Raw genomic sequence first — 13,032 nt, forward strand, 5'->3', positions numbered from 1 at the left:
CCCCGAGGGGACTATGGCTGTTTCCTCCCTGTTACTCCTTTCCACTGTCCTTGTCCTCTTCCCCCCTCGCCATCCCTGCCCTCTGCTTCCCTCTTCTCTGTTTCTTCTCCTGCCCCATCCTGACTCACTTTCCCACACTCATTTTTCTTTAATTACCAGACATATACTTGGTAAGGAGAGATGGTAGAAAACCACCAGGTTCCCAAGGTCTCTGCTGGTATCTGTGGCCACAAGAAGTGGAAGGCAGAGGCAGCTGGGAGCCTGACTAGAATGAATCAGAGTGCGGGGGCTCATCCCAGTCTCAAGTTCCCTCCGGTCAGAGGTATTGGTGGCTGTTGGGTTAATCTGTAGGTCTTTGCTCGAGGAGACTGGATGACAGAAGGAAGCTAGGGGACCCTGTTTTCGTGCTTGACTAAGGACATCAGGATCAGAGATGGGACCAGCCCAGGACCATACAGAGTAGCCATGGAGACCGTATGAGCCAAGGCCACAGTGGCTTCTTTGTACACATTGCCAATAGAGCCAGAAACAAGCTCAGAGAAATGCTTAAAATTGGGGGAACCAAATATTTATCCCATGCTACCCGAGAAACTACTTTCTCAGTTTTAACATCTGTAAAATGGCGATGCAGAACCCTAGCCTGCCTTCCTCCCACAGATTGGAGGAAGGCAGGCTAGGGTTCTGCATCGCATTTTACAGGTGCTAAATGCTTAGGATGCTATTGGATCTAAGATGGGCCTTCTCTACTGTAGAAGGCCCACAAAGTAGCTGAGAAAAAAATACATGTGATGTTGGGGGTGTATTTATCTTAGAGGGAGTTCATGGTTTTTATCACCTATACCTTTCCTAGCTGTCCTCAGCAGCCCCAGAAAATTGAAGAAACAAGTCATATATATATATATATATATATATATATATATATATATATATATATATAATATTTCTTATGACGAACTTTTAATTTCCATTTTAAGACTTCCTCAAACAGGGGTGAACTTGGCTCAAATTGCCCCAAGGTAGCTGCTGATATCTGCATGGACATTATATTCTGCCCAGACCCCCCGCCCCCCATGGACAGATGTCTTGAACTAAGGGAAGGGGCAGGCCCTACTGATTTCCTCCTCTGGCCCTGGCTCCTGGCAGTGCCTCTGTTGGCATCTCCCTTCATTTTGGGTAGAAGGTGCTGCCATAGATTTCCCTTATTGTGGGGCCCTCAAGGGTGGGGTCTGGATTACCCCAAGTTCTTGACCCCCAGTAGCCAACAGCAAGTCAGATGCAAGTATCTGGGTTTAGATTGGCAGTGGAGGTAGGAAGTGCTGAAGACAGGGGAATGCCTTTTGCTTCTGCAATCCACGTAGTCATCTGATCCTGGGATGTCAGTTTGCTTGTTTTCCTGGAGAGCCTTGTATGTCTTCGGAGGATGTCAGTATCTCGAGAAAGGGTGCTGGCTGGACGTGAGTTGCCTCAGTGGGTTCTAACTTCCTGGATGGTGCCTAAACTTCAGGGGCTGGCTGACTTCAGGAAGGCAGGGCAGTGGGCTTTGTCATCCTTGGCTCTGGTTCAGCCTCACCTACTTCCTTGATAGTGGTCAGAACTGAATGAGAGGGCAAAAGAAGTGGTGGGAACTGCTGGAAGTTCTCAAGGTGCTGCTGAGGGGTGGGTGTTTCCATTGGCAAGGGACCCTGGGTTGGCAAGCGGAATGGGCAGGACCTGAGCTTAGAATCTGCTGCAGGGATGGTCCACAGGATGAGTGACAAAGCCATCGGGGGCAGCTCTTGGGATGAGGGACCATCTTCCTTTAGTTCCCACACTCCTGCTGTCCTGGGGACCCCAATTACTGCCTCCTTTCTTAGCCTGCCCAAACACCATGACTCCCTGAAAACTCCCTCTGCTTCAGAGACTTCAGTCTTGTCCCAGCCTGCAGGTTTCGGGGTTGGTGGGGATAGTTCTATTAAGATGTGAGTGTAAAGCCGTTGGAAGTATAGGCTTGATAAGGAAAGGAACAGGGTAAAACCAATGCCCAGAGAGATGCCTCAACTTGGGAGTGTGGAGCCACCTAAGAGCCTTGCTGCTATTACCACACAACAGAGAATTCAGCCGGTGTCTGGCCTGAGCCGGGGAACCTGTGTCAGTGTTGGGGTTCCCTTGTTAGCAGCCACCTGCGCTACTCGTGAGTGGGGGCCATTCCAGGCCTGCACTCACAGCAGTGAACCAAAGCCTCAGCCGTGCCCCACCTTCCACCACCTTCCATCAGCTCCCAGTGTCTCCACAGCCCCAGGTTCATGAGGCTCCCACTCCCCCTCTTCCTGCCTTATCATCGCTCTGCATTGTCTGGTGACCCTCTTTTCTGCATCCTCTCCCTGCGCCACACACCTACCTCACCAGACTCTCGTCACCCTTGAGCAGAGACCTTCCTTTCATAAGGAAGACCTTTCTGCCGCCCAGGACTCTGTATTTGTTTTGTTTTAGATCTTGGGTTTGTTTTTCGTTTTGTTTTGTTTTGTTTTGTTTTGTTTGTTTGTTTGTTGGTTGGTTGGTTGGTTGGTTGTTTTTTTTTTCTCACCATGTGACCCTGGCTGACCTGGAACGTGCTGTGTTGAACAACCCGGCCTTGAACTCAGGGAGAACTCTGCTGTTCAAGTGCTGGGATTAAAGTGCTACACACCCAGCTACACAGGCTCTCCAGCAGCCCCTACTCCTGTTTATTCAGGATAAGACTCACAGCCCCTCAAAAGCCTTGCCTCTCACCTTGACGTTCTTCCCCCTCCCTAAACTCCAGCTGCACCTGACACCCCCCAATTTCTCTGCCTCACCTTAGTCTTCTCTGCCTGTCTTCTGCCCTTTTCACTGTCCCCAGGTGTCTAAATCTCACTGCTTTAGAAGATCCATGTTCAATATCACCTCCTCTGGAAAAACTTTGACACTTCTCCCAGTAGTGTATGACTAACTGGTCCCTCATCTAAGCATCCCTTCATCACCTCCCACTTTTGATCCTGAAGTTTCTTCAGTGTTTTATGGCTTCCCTCAACGGGAAACTCCTTGAAGATAGTGGTCATTCCAGACCACCCTTGGCATCTCCCCTGGTAGCCAAAGAAAGTCTTGTGCAAAAAAGGGCTCAATGAGCATGTGCCCTCCATGGGGAATGAGTGAGTAGGGTCTAAGGGAGGGGTGGACTACCTCTCTCACATTATGGGGTGCTAGGTGGAAGAAGGGAATATGAGCAAGCCCAGAGACTGTTGCTGTAGACACCCCGTAACCCCTCAGTTGCCGTTGGAGTCATGGGATTGGTGGGTCCTTGAATGAAGCTTCTCTGGCCAAGCTGTCCGCCTGGCTTTCATTGTCAGTCATCCTCCACTCTGGGAATCCAGAGGTATGAGTTTAGTTCAGCCTGACCTATGTGAACCATCAAGAGTAATGAGCAGGCAGGGACGCAGGAGGTGCCCGCTGTGTGTGCTGGATTTGTATCGTCCGTCCGAGACCAAGCTCTGCGCTAGCTCAGGCAGGCATGCATATGGTTTTTGTAAAAAGGTGTGAGACCGTCATAGAAATAGCCCAGATAACATCTGGTTGGTGCACTTGGCCGGTAGCACTGGGAGGGATGGGGGAGAGTATTCTGGTACTTGCTTACTGTGTGGTTTTTTGGGGGGTCTGATGGGAAGCGGGCTCGCAGAAGAAATGTCCGCATCTGAGTTTAAGTCCCTGCTTTGAACTTGAGGCTGCAACTCTCTCTCATTCTTTACCGTTTCTGACCATGCATTCACCTTTTATTTAACTTTCTTTGAGTCATCTCTCCATCTGGGGCTGAGGGGGGAGGGGCGGAGTCATCTCATCTAGCGTCTCCATCCCTGGACCTGAAGTGCAGGATGGGGAGGTCACCAGAGCCTTTGGAGAAGCCACTTCTGGCCACTGGTGTGGGACGAGGGAACAGGATGGCTGTTGGGGAGGAGGGCTGCCTCAGAGCCCACAGGATCCCAAAGAATTTCTCTTGGATTTTTCTTGCAAAGGATTTTTTATCAAAAGCAGTCTCCCACTTTACAGTCAGGAAAACCCTGTCCGGTAGAGAGTCCCGACATCCTCCACAGCTCCGGGGGAGCAGGGCCTCATCCTGTCTCCTCCTCCCACCCCAAGACACTGCTCAGCCCAGTGCCTTTCTGAGATTGTCTGTCTATGTGTGTGCTGTTTTTTTGCCTTGTAGTAACTCAGGTTGGTGTGTCCCAAGGACATAATATGTGTCCAGACCCTGGAATACCTGAAAAGGGCAAAAGACTAGGCTCAGACTTCAGGTAAGACCTACTGGGGGACTTTCTGGCTGCACATGGGGTGGAGTGGCCTGGTTATGGGGAGGACAAGGCCTGCCCCTTCTGGAGATGGGGTGGAGAGGGTGGGATGTCTGGAGGAGTGACACCGCTGGGGGAAGGCTGTGGTCCCTCCTAGTCTGACGTTTGGGAGGATGTCCCTGCCTTGTGAGCTGTGAAGGAGCATCACTAAAACATGCCCATGTTAAGTGTCACAAAATGAATGCAGCCAGAATTTAAAGGGTCACTCTTTGATGTGTTGCATAATGGTGACAGGCCTACAGTCATCTGGGGGTACCTCAAAGCCCCTCGGACGGTGAATTTTTTGCAGAGGTTTGAACTAGCAAGGCAGCTTCCCATAATCCTCCTTCTCCACCGTGATTTATGGGTCCCATCCATCCACCCTTAGCCCTCACTGATGCTTCTCTCACAGCAGCTCTCTCTGCTCACAGAGTCCCCTTTAACTCAAACCTAAAACCATCGAATGTTCCCAAACAACTAAGATGAAGGGAGCTGTATCCTCCAACAGATTTTAAGTGCTGAACAGAAGAGCCCAGATGAAAGGCCAGAAGGAGAAAGAACTTCCCCCTGGGAGATCTGTTTCGGGAGTCAGGGCGTACTCCTCAGGGCAGGGCTGGGCAGGCCCAGGGAATGAACTCACACACACCTTGTCTCCCAGGTTAGGATCCAGCGTCCAGTTCACCTGCAACGAAGGCTATGACCTGCAAGGGTCCAAGCGGATCACCTGCATGAAAGTGAGCGACATGTTTGCAGCCTGGAGTGACCACAGGCCAGTCTGCCGAGGTGAGGGCACGTGCAGAAGGGAGGCCATGCAGACAGCCAGGGCCTGGAGCCCGGGGCCTTCCTCCCAGGCTGGCTCTTCTTGCTCTCTGCTGCTCCTTAGCACTCAGGTCCTGCATCTTTGACTAATTACCGTGTTTATTGTCATTTTCTCTGTGCAGAGGCCTTTGCTAAGAGCAGGCATAGAGAGGTGGGGAGACAGACATAGTCCCTGCCCTGCGTGGACGTCACAGTCTGATGGGAGAGGGCCATGGAAAGCGGGCTGCTGGCACGGTGCACACAGAGATCAGAACCACACAGAAGCAGGAAAGCAAGCCACCCCTTCTACTCCTGTGTTAGATCCATCTGTTATAACAGAGACATATCCCAGCCTTCTGCCCCCGGCGTCCTTGTTGTTTTGCCCACACTCTGCAGTAAACAGACCTGTGGCTTCTAAAGCAATTCTTTTAGCTATGCAGAGATATATACAAAGCATGGCATCCAAAGACGGCTCTCTGAGCTTCTCTGACAGTGTACCTTGTTGTAGTAAGAGCGGTGGGGCTGCGTCCCCAGCAACCTGGCCGCCCAGCTAGCTTATGCCCGAAATAACAACACACAAACTGTACTCATTTAAACACTGCTTGGCCCTTTAGCTCTAGCCCTTACTGGCTAATTCTGATATCCTGATCAACCCATCTCTAATAATCTGTGAGCACCGGTCTTAGTGAGCACCGGTCTTACCGGGAAGATTCTAGCCTACGTCCATCCTGGGTAGGAGCTTCATCGCGTGTGTCTGCCCGGGAGAGGGCCATGGCATCTCTGCTCCAGAGAGCAGAGCTGTCTAGCTGAGCTCACTTCCTCTTCCTCCCAGCATTCTGTTCTGTTTACTCCTCCCACCTATGTTTTAACCTATGAGGGCCAGCCAAGCAGTTTCTTTATTATAATTAACCAATGACCTTCCTCCATCAGTACCTGTCCTAAAGAGCCCTACTGCCCACCTTCTCATAAGCCAAAGAAGACTGCCTGCCAGTGGCCATAAGTGATATTAAAGCCCTGGAAGTGGGTGAAAGGCCGTCAGCGGGGCAGGATGGCACTCAGCTGTTAGACAGCCCCGGAGAGCAGAGGACCTCTCTCGGAGAGAAGGTCTATCTAAAGGGCCCACTAAAATGGATCCTTCTGACCAGAGGTGATACTTCACTTTTTAAGCACCTTTGCATCAAGATAAAATTCGTGCAGAGTGAGAGGGGCCTGTGGAAGACAACCAGACCATTATCATACAGAAGAACACACAAAGTCAGAGCTAAAACCCGGTCTATCTTAAAAATGTGTTGATGAGGAATCTCAGGGAGCCATGAAAATGTCTTCAAGCAGGCCTTGCATTCACGCCCATTTGTTCAACTCTAAGGTGTGCCCGATCTGCGGTGTATGATGGTCCTTTGCTCCTCTCTACCCGGTTATTCCAAAGAGCCTCCATGGCTACTACTGCCTTTTATTTTTTTTATTTACAATTAAAGACACAAAGAAAAGAATCCCCAGTATAACTGACCATTTGGACAGATTCCCTACTTCCTCTGGGCTAACCTTCTTCCCTCCAAATGCATTCAATAGTACGTGCCCACGCTCGGCCGCAGGGTTCAGGGTGCTGACCGGGTGATGCTGAGGCGACATAAATGGTTTATGGCTTGGTAGGTGTTAGAAGGAAGGTGGACAGCCTGTAGAGGGCAGGGACCCCTGTTTTGGTCACCATTCAGGACATGGCCTCGTCCACAGTAGGTGCGTTATAACAAGTGTTGACTGAGTCAGTGGAATGGATGGATAACTGAATGGCCCGTGAGTCTACGTGCAGAACTCCAAGACGATGGCTGCATAGAAAGGTACGGAGTATCCAGTGTGTAGCCCAGGAGACTCTGGGCCACTCTGTCCCTTCAGAACTTCTTTTAGAAGCCCAGGATGCAAGGTCCTCTGACAGTGGTGGGCTCTTTTCCCTTGGAGGAAGTTTGTTCTTAGTCATGACACTTAACTCACAAAAGCCCAGGATTAGGAAGGGCTAGCATTCTCGAAGGATTTTCATCAAGCGATATGCTCGCTTCTTTTCTCCAGATGTGTTCTGGGCCCCATCGAAGCCATCCCTAGTGATTCTGACACTACACTTAACTCTCTGCCCATTTCCACTATGCACTGGGCTCCTTTCCCCTGTGTTATCCCATTGCACGCCTTACCGGTGTGAAAGTGAGTGGTGAGGGTGGCTGCTCAAATCCAACCTTTGCTGCAACTCTGTAGCTGTGTGCCCTTGGGCCCTTTCCCTCGCTGAATCCCTTTTCCTTCCCTGCTAAATTGAAGACACACTACCCTGTTTCCCCCCACAACATCACCAAGTGAAGCAGTGAACTTCATTAGTGCTCGTTTAGAACCGGCTGGGCCCGCCCGCGGGGCTCGTGCACACACCTGTGTAGCTTACCGTGCTTGCTGGCCCTTAGCTGGAGCTAGGAGCACACCTCGTCCTCTGGTGGCTCTGGGTTCTCTCAGAAGCCACTCTCTTTTCCTCTGTGGTCCCGCAGCTCGCTAGCCCTGGCTGAGGCCCTTCATTAGCCTTCACCACAGTACCCTCGTTATGGAAGGAGAAAACCACTCCTTCACTGCTTGGGGACTGTGAAATGGAAGCCAGGCACTTTACTGACATGGGAGGTGGGGGAGAGTTCTCAGCACAGCCTGACCCTCCTGCCTTCTCCTGCCCTCCTCCTCATTGCTCCTCTTGCACAGGCTGTAGAGAGGGAAGGCCAGGGCTTAGACTCGGGCAATCTTTCCCTAGCTTTCCCAAAAGTCCATCTTAGATGCAGTGGTCTCCTCTGGCAGTCTTTAAGCCTTCCCCCTGATCTTTTGTTTTAAACTAATTGGAATTTCTACTATAATTGTGATTTCTTTTTTTTTTCTTTTTTTGGGGGGTGGTGTGGGGTGGAGGGGGGCAGCTTGGATGAGTGAACCTTGCTGTTACTATTGAAAAGGGACAAAAGCCCTTCAATTACACGAAGCTCCACGTTGAAACAGGTTGCCAAAAGACTGCAACCTAAAGCACTCTGGCCACCACACTTGGGGTGTTGTGTTCCTGCCAGTGCGTGTAAAATGTGCCGTGGCTTTAATCATTCACATCTCCGCACAATTAGTTATACTAAAACACACAGACAGGCGAAGAATAGGTTCCCTGTAAACGTGCGAGGGCCACCAGAATGAACCGGATTTATGATTGATGTGACTAAGGGCGATGGAACCGTGCCCTCATTTCGGAAGTTTTGAAATTGATGGTGTGCTCCAGCTTCTCCTTTCGCTCCCTCAGGAGATAGCCTCTGCCTTGACTCCCAGAAAACCTTCATTGGTTTCACTTTTGATACAAGGCCTCGTGTAGCCCGGGCTGGCCTCTATCTCACTCAGTGTCCAAAGATGACCCTGATCCTTTGAACACCCCTGCCTCCACCCTCCAAGTGCGGGGATTGCAGACACATAGCCCCATACCTAGTGTCCTATAAAAGGCCTGGTCATGCAGAGCAGGCTAAGAGAAAGGGAGAACACGGGTTGTGTTACGTCGATGTCACCAAACACATGACAGGGAGTGAACAAGAAGTGTGGCTCTGTGTATGTGGGCATGTGTGTGTGTCTGTCTCTGTGTATGTGTGTCTGTCTGTCTGTCTGTGCATATGCATTTAGAATACAATAATTTGGGGTGGCTGGAATACCATACTTGGACTCAAAGTTCAAGTCCCACCTTTGTTATTAACACACCAATGGCAGAGAAGACATTGCTGAAATGGATCTTTATCTTTTCCTTCGACTGTAAACTGGAAGGGGAACCTGGGAACTGTGCACAAAGCAGGCTGGACTAAATGGCATGATCATTACAATGTCTGTCTTCCTCCTTAGTGGCCATCACAAGAGCAGATTCCTGAGCCAACCCCTTAAACACTGGTGTCCACCTTATATTCCCTCTCCTGTCCCTTCCCTCCTTCCTGTCCCCTCCTTCCCCTCCTCTCCTATCCCTTTCCTCCTTCCTGTCCCCTCTTTCCCCTCCTCTCCTGTCCCTTCCCTCCTTCCTCTCCTGTCCCTTCCCTTCTTTCCTCTCTCCTCTTTCCTTATCTGGCGGAGATGTCTTAGTGAATCACTAGAACCCAGGCCGCATTGTCCCATCCCTAAGAATGTCCCCAAGTCCCTTACCTGTTTGTGCTAATGACAAAGCTCCCATTTATTAAGCCATTTATACTTGTCTAAAGCATGGCACTAGGCATTTTTCATCCTTTCCTTATGAGGCAAGTGGCAATAACCATATTTCATGTTGAGCTGAAGCTTCTAGTAGTTGGCCAACTTGCCCAAGGGCACGAAGCCAATCATTTGAGCTGTTTCAACCCCTTGCTTCAAAGGCTCTGGGCTACTTGCACTTGAGAAGTGCACCTGGACCTCCTTCAGAGCTGGAATGTGGGGGAACAGTGTGGAGCAGCTCCCCTACCCCGCTAATGGCTTTGTTTTGACTGAATTTCAAGTATATAGAAAAATTTCCATTAGCATACTGAGAACCCCCACGTGGGATTCATGAAACTGCTTTGGAAGAGTTAATGGAGAAGGAGGAAAATGTGGTCAGAGGAGCAGGAAGGAAACCAAGGCATGTGTGTTGTTGCTCAAGCAGAGATGGGCCAGTGAGTCAGAAAGGTCAAGGGTTAGCTACCAGTGGGATTAAATGACTTAGCACAACTTTGGACCTATTCTGCAGAGAATTGGGGATGGATTCAAAGGAGGACCAGAGATAGGAGGCTGACTTGTTTGGATGGCAAACCTTGAATCTGTGGTGTGACCACTGTTGTCCCAGTGGCCACCAGGACCTGAAGTTAAGAAGTAAAAAGAGTAGATGGGATATTTGAGCCAAGGTAGGCTTTTGACCAGGTAAATATGAGGAGCTGGAGATGCTGGTGAGTGGTCTTGAGGTCCAGTTTGGGCGGGGAAAAGAGAGTCAGGAGGGTCCAGTAGATGGGAAGAAGTATAGGGTCAGTAGACTGGAAGGGCCTAGGATGTAGGGCACCAGGGACGTCGTGAACAGGGTGATCCTGCCAGAAGTATCAGTGAGAGAAGAGTGGCTGTGACGGCTGGACTCCCTGGTTCTAAGGACCCCAGGGTTCGGTGTGTGGCCCCTGATGTGGCTGTTCCTTGGATGGAGGGGACAGTGGTCCAGATCCTATAGAAGGGACCAGCACTTCAAAGGGGCCACCTCTCTGATAGAGTAGGATAAACAGCAGGCAGGTTGCACCTTGTGGAGTCAGGAGGAAGAGGTGTCTGCTAAATGGCTTCCTGTTTTCTCCAAATACAGGAAGGCAGCAAACTCATCAGCCAGGAGAACAGAGTGGGGTTAAGGGAAGGGGAAAGGGTCCGAGGAGCATATGGAAGGTATGAGAGGGCCTCTGAGTAGCAAGAGCTGGTGAACTAACAGACCAGGGCGGTTGGCAACTTCCCCGGAAGCGTTTGAGGTTGGTAATGAGGTTACGAAGACATCACCTTTCCCTCTCCTGTGATTTTCTTTTCTTTTTCTTTTTACTGTCAAAGCTCAGTTTTGTGGAGAATACTGGGGAGACGATCCACAATTGATGTCTCCCAGGCAACTGACTAGAGGAGGGAGAAGAGAGACTTGGCATTTGCAGAAACATGACCATAATGGTAGACCATGGGGTCTAAGCTGGGTTAGGATGGTAGGGTGGAAGGGAAACCAGGAAAATGGAAGAGACCCCGGTAGTTGCCATGGGTCTGATATAAGCTCCCGGAATTGACAGACATTCACAGGAAGAACTGGCAGCAGAAGGAACAGGCGTTCACTGCAGAAGACATCAGAAGCAGGGCTCAGAGAGGAGAAGAAAGACTTCTGTTGGGCAGGAGGCTTCGGAAGATGTTGCACTACAATGGGGATTTGTTGACCTTTGAATGGGTAGTGAGAGGCCAGGTGTAATAGCGCATGTCTGCATGTCTAACACTGGAAAAGTTAAGGCAAGAGACCGAAGTTCCAGGTCAGCCTAGGCTACCATAACAAGACCTTGTCAAAAAAAAATAATAACTAACTTGTGTGAGCTAGGAATTGTGTTCAGGGATGGAGGGAGGTCAGTCGTAGGAGTAGCAAGAGCAGGCAGCCTGAATCGAGGTAGCAATCAGATTTCAGGAGAAGCTAGAGATGGGGCATTTGCACTGCACACCTCTTGCTCTTGAATTGGTTCCCTGCTTTGCAGTCATACTATTTCAAGTCTAGAACTGGCTGTGGGTCCAGGTGGTCCTGTTTCCAGCCACATAGCACAGTGATGTCCCAAGGAAAGAGTGGGAACTCCAGAGGATGGGCAGGAGTCTTTGGAGAAGAGGCTAGACAGGGAAATTGCAAATAGGAAAATGGGAAGATACATTCATTCATTGATCCAGACACTGAGAAGCTGCCATTTGGCCAGCCCATCTGGGTCACAGCAAGGAGCTCTCCATCTGCTGGTGGGACCCCTGGAGCTGGCTGCTCAGAGGGAAGGTGTCTGTCTGTCTGGCGCATCCCTTGCCTGACCTTGCCTAGACAGCAGACAGAAAAAGCAGCTGAGATTCCATCCTTAACCAGTCTTAAGGTACTCAGTGCTATCTGGAGACTGTAATATTTTAATTAAACCCCTCCAAGTCCTTAAAGTGGTAAATGCCTTTTGACCTATTCTCTCTAATTACCTTCAGCATATTTTAACACACTGCAAATACCATCTAATTCTTAGAAACAGGCACAGGATAAATCGAGTCTTTTGGCAGCAAAATCAGACTTCCCGAAAGAGGTGGGAGATGCTGCCAGGGAAGCTGTGTGAGGATGTGAGGATGCTCTGCAGGGCTAGAGCACCGAATCCTCAGGTCCTCTGTGTAAAGGTGGGGATCATATCAGACAGAAAAAGCCTATGTAGAGAAGCTCCCTAGGCTCCCTGGAAGGTGGCTCAGTCAGTACGGTGTTTGTCACACAAGCGTGAGGACCTGAGTTCAATACCCCAGAACCAATATGAAAAAGAAAAAAGAAAGCCGTGCGTAGCAGCATGTACCTGTAATCCCAGCACTAAAGAGGCAGAGCAAGTGGGGAGCTGGAACTTGCTGGTCGGCCAGCGTAGCTAAATTGGCAAGATGCAGTAAGAGATTTTCTCTCAAAAGCTAAAGTGGGAAGTGATTGAGTAAGACGCCCACGTACTCCTGAATGAATGTCGTTAGAGACACGCATAGAAGCTTCAAGAAAGCTAGACTAGCACTCGTAACCTGGGAGGTAATCCTGACTATAGAGAAAGGAAGTGAGTGTGACATTGAGTCTGGCAGACCCGGGACCTGAGACTGTCCCTAGCACAGGAGTCTTCCTGTCTGTGACGCTGAGTCTCACAGACCCAGGACCTGAGACTGCCCCTAGCACAGGAGTCTTCCTGTCTGTGACACTGAGTCTCACAGACCCAGGACCTGAGACTGCCCCTAGCACAGGAGTCTCCTGTCTATGACATTGAGTCTCACAGACCCAGGACCTGAGACTGTCCCTGGCACAGGAGTCTCCTGTCTGTGACACTGAGTCTCACAGACCCAGGACCTGAGACTGTCCCTGGCACAGGAGTCTCCTGTCTGTGACACTGAGTCTCACAGACCCAGGACCTGAGACTGTCCCTGGCACAGGAGTCTCCTGTCTGTGACACTGAGTCTCACAGACCCAGGACCTGAGACTGTCCCTAGCACAGGAGTCTCCTGTCTGTGACGCTGAGTCTCACAGACCCAGGACCTGAGACTGTCCCTAGCACAGGAGTCTTCCTGTCTGTGACGCTGAGTCTCACAGACCCAGGACCTGAGACTGTCCCTGGCACAGGAGTCTTCCTGTCTGTGACGCTGAGTCTCACAGACCCAGGACCTGAGACTGTCCCTAGCACAGGAGTCTTCCTGTCTGTGACGCTGAGTCTGG

General features: G+C 50.5%; 1 protein-coding gene across 5 annotated transcripts in view; it reads left to right on the forward strand.

Moving 5' to 3' along the window:
• The window catches only part of Csmd2 (CUB and Sushi multiple domains 2), a 547,650-nt gene that overhangs the window by 286,375 nt on the left and 248,243 nt on the right, over positions 1-13,032 (forward strand). For 3 of the 5 annotated variants that reach the window (XM_075945152.1, XM_075945154.1, XM_075945155.1), the window contains exons 8-9: positions 4,196-4,283; positions 4,975-5,099. The exons of the other annotated variants lie outside the window; for them this stretch is intronic. In XM_075945152.1, the coding sequence (XP_075801267.1) occupies positions 4,196-4,283; positions 4,975-5,099 (213 nt within the window). The remainder of the gene's footprint in view (positions 1-4,195; positions 4,284-4,974; positions 5,100-13,032) is intronic. 5 annotated transcript variants of the gene reach the window in all.

Source organism: Microtus pennsylvanicus, chromosome 13 (assembly GCF_037038515.1).
Source record: "Microtus pennsylvanicus isolate mMicPen1 chromosome 13, mMicPen1.hap1, whole genome shotgun sequence".
Taxonomy (NCBI): Eukaryota; Metazoa; Chordata; class Mammalia; order Rodentia; family Cricetidae; genus Microtus; species Microtus pennsylvanicus.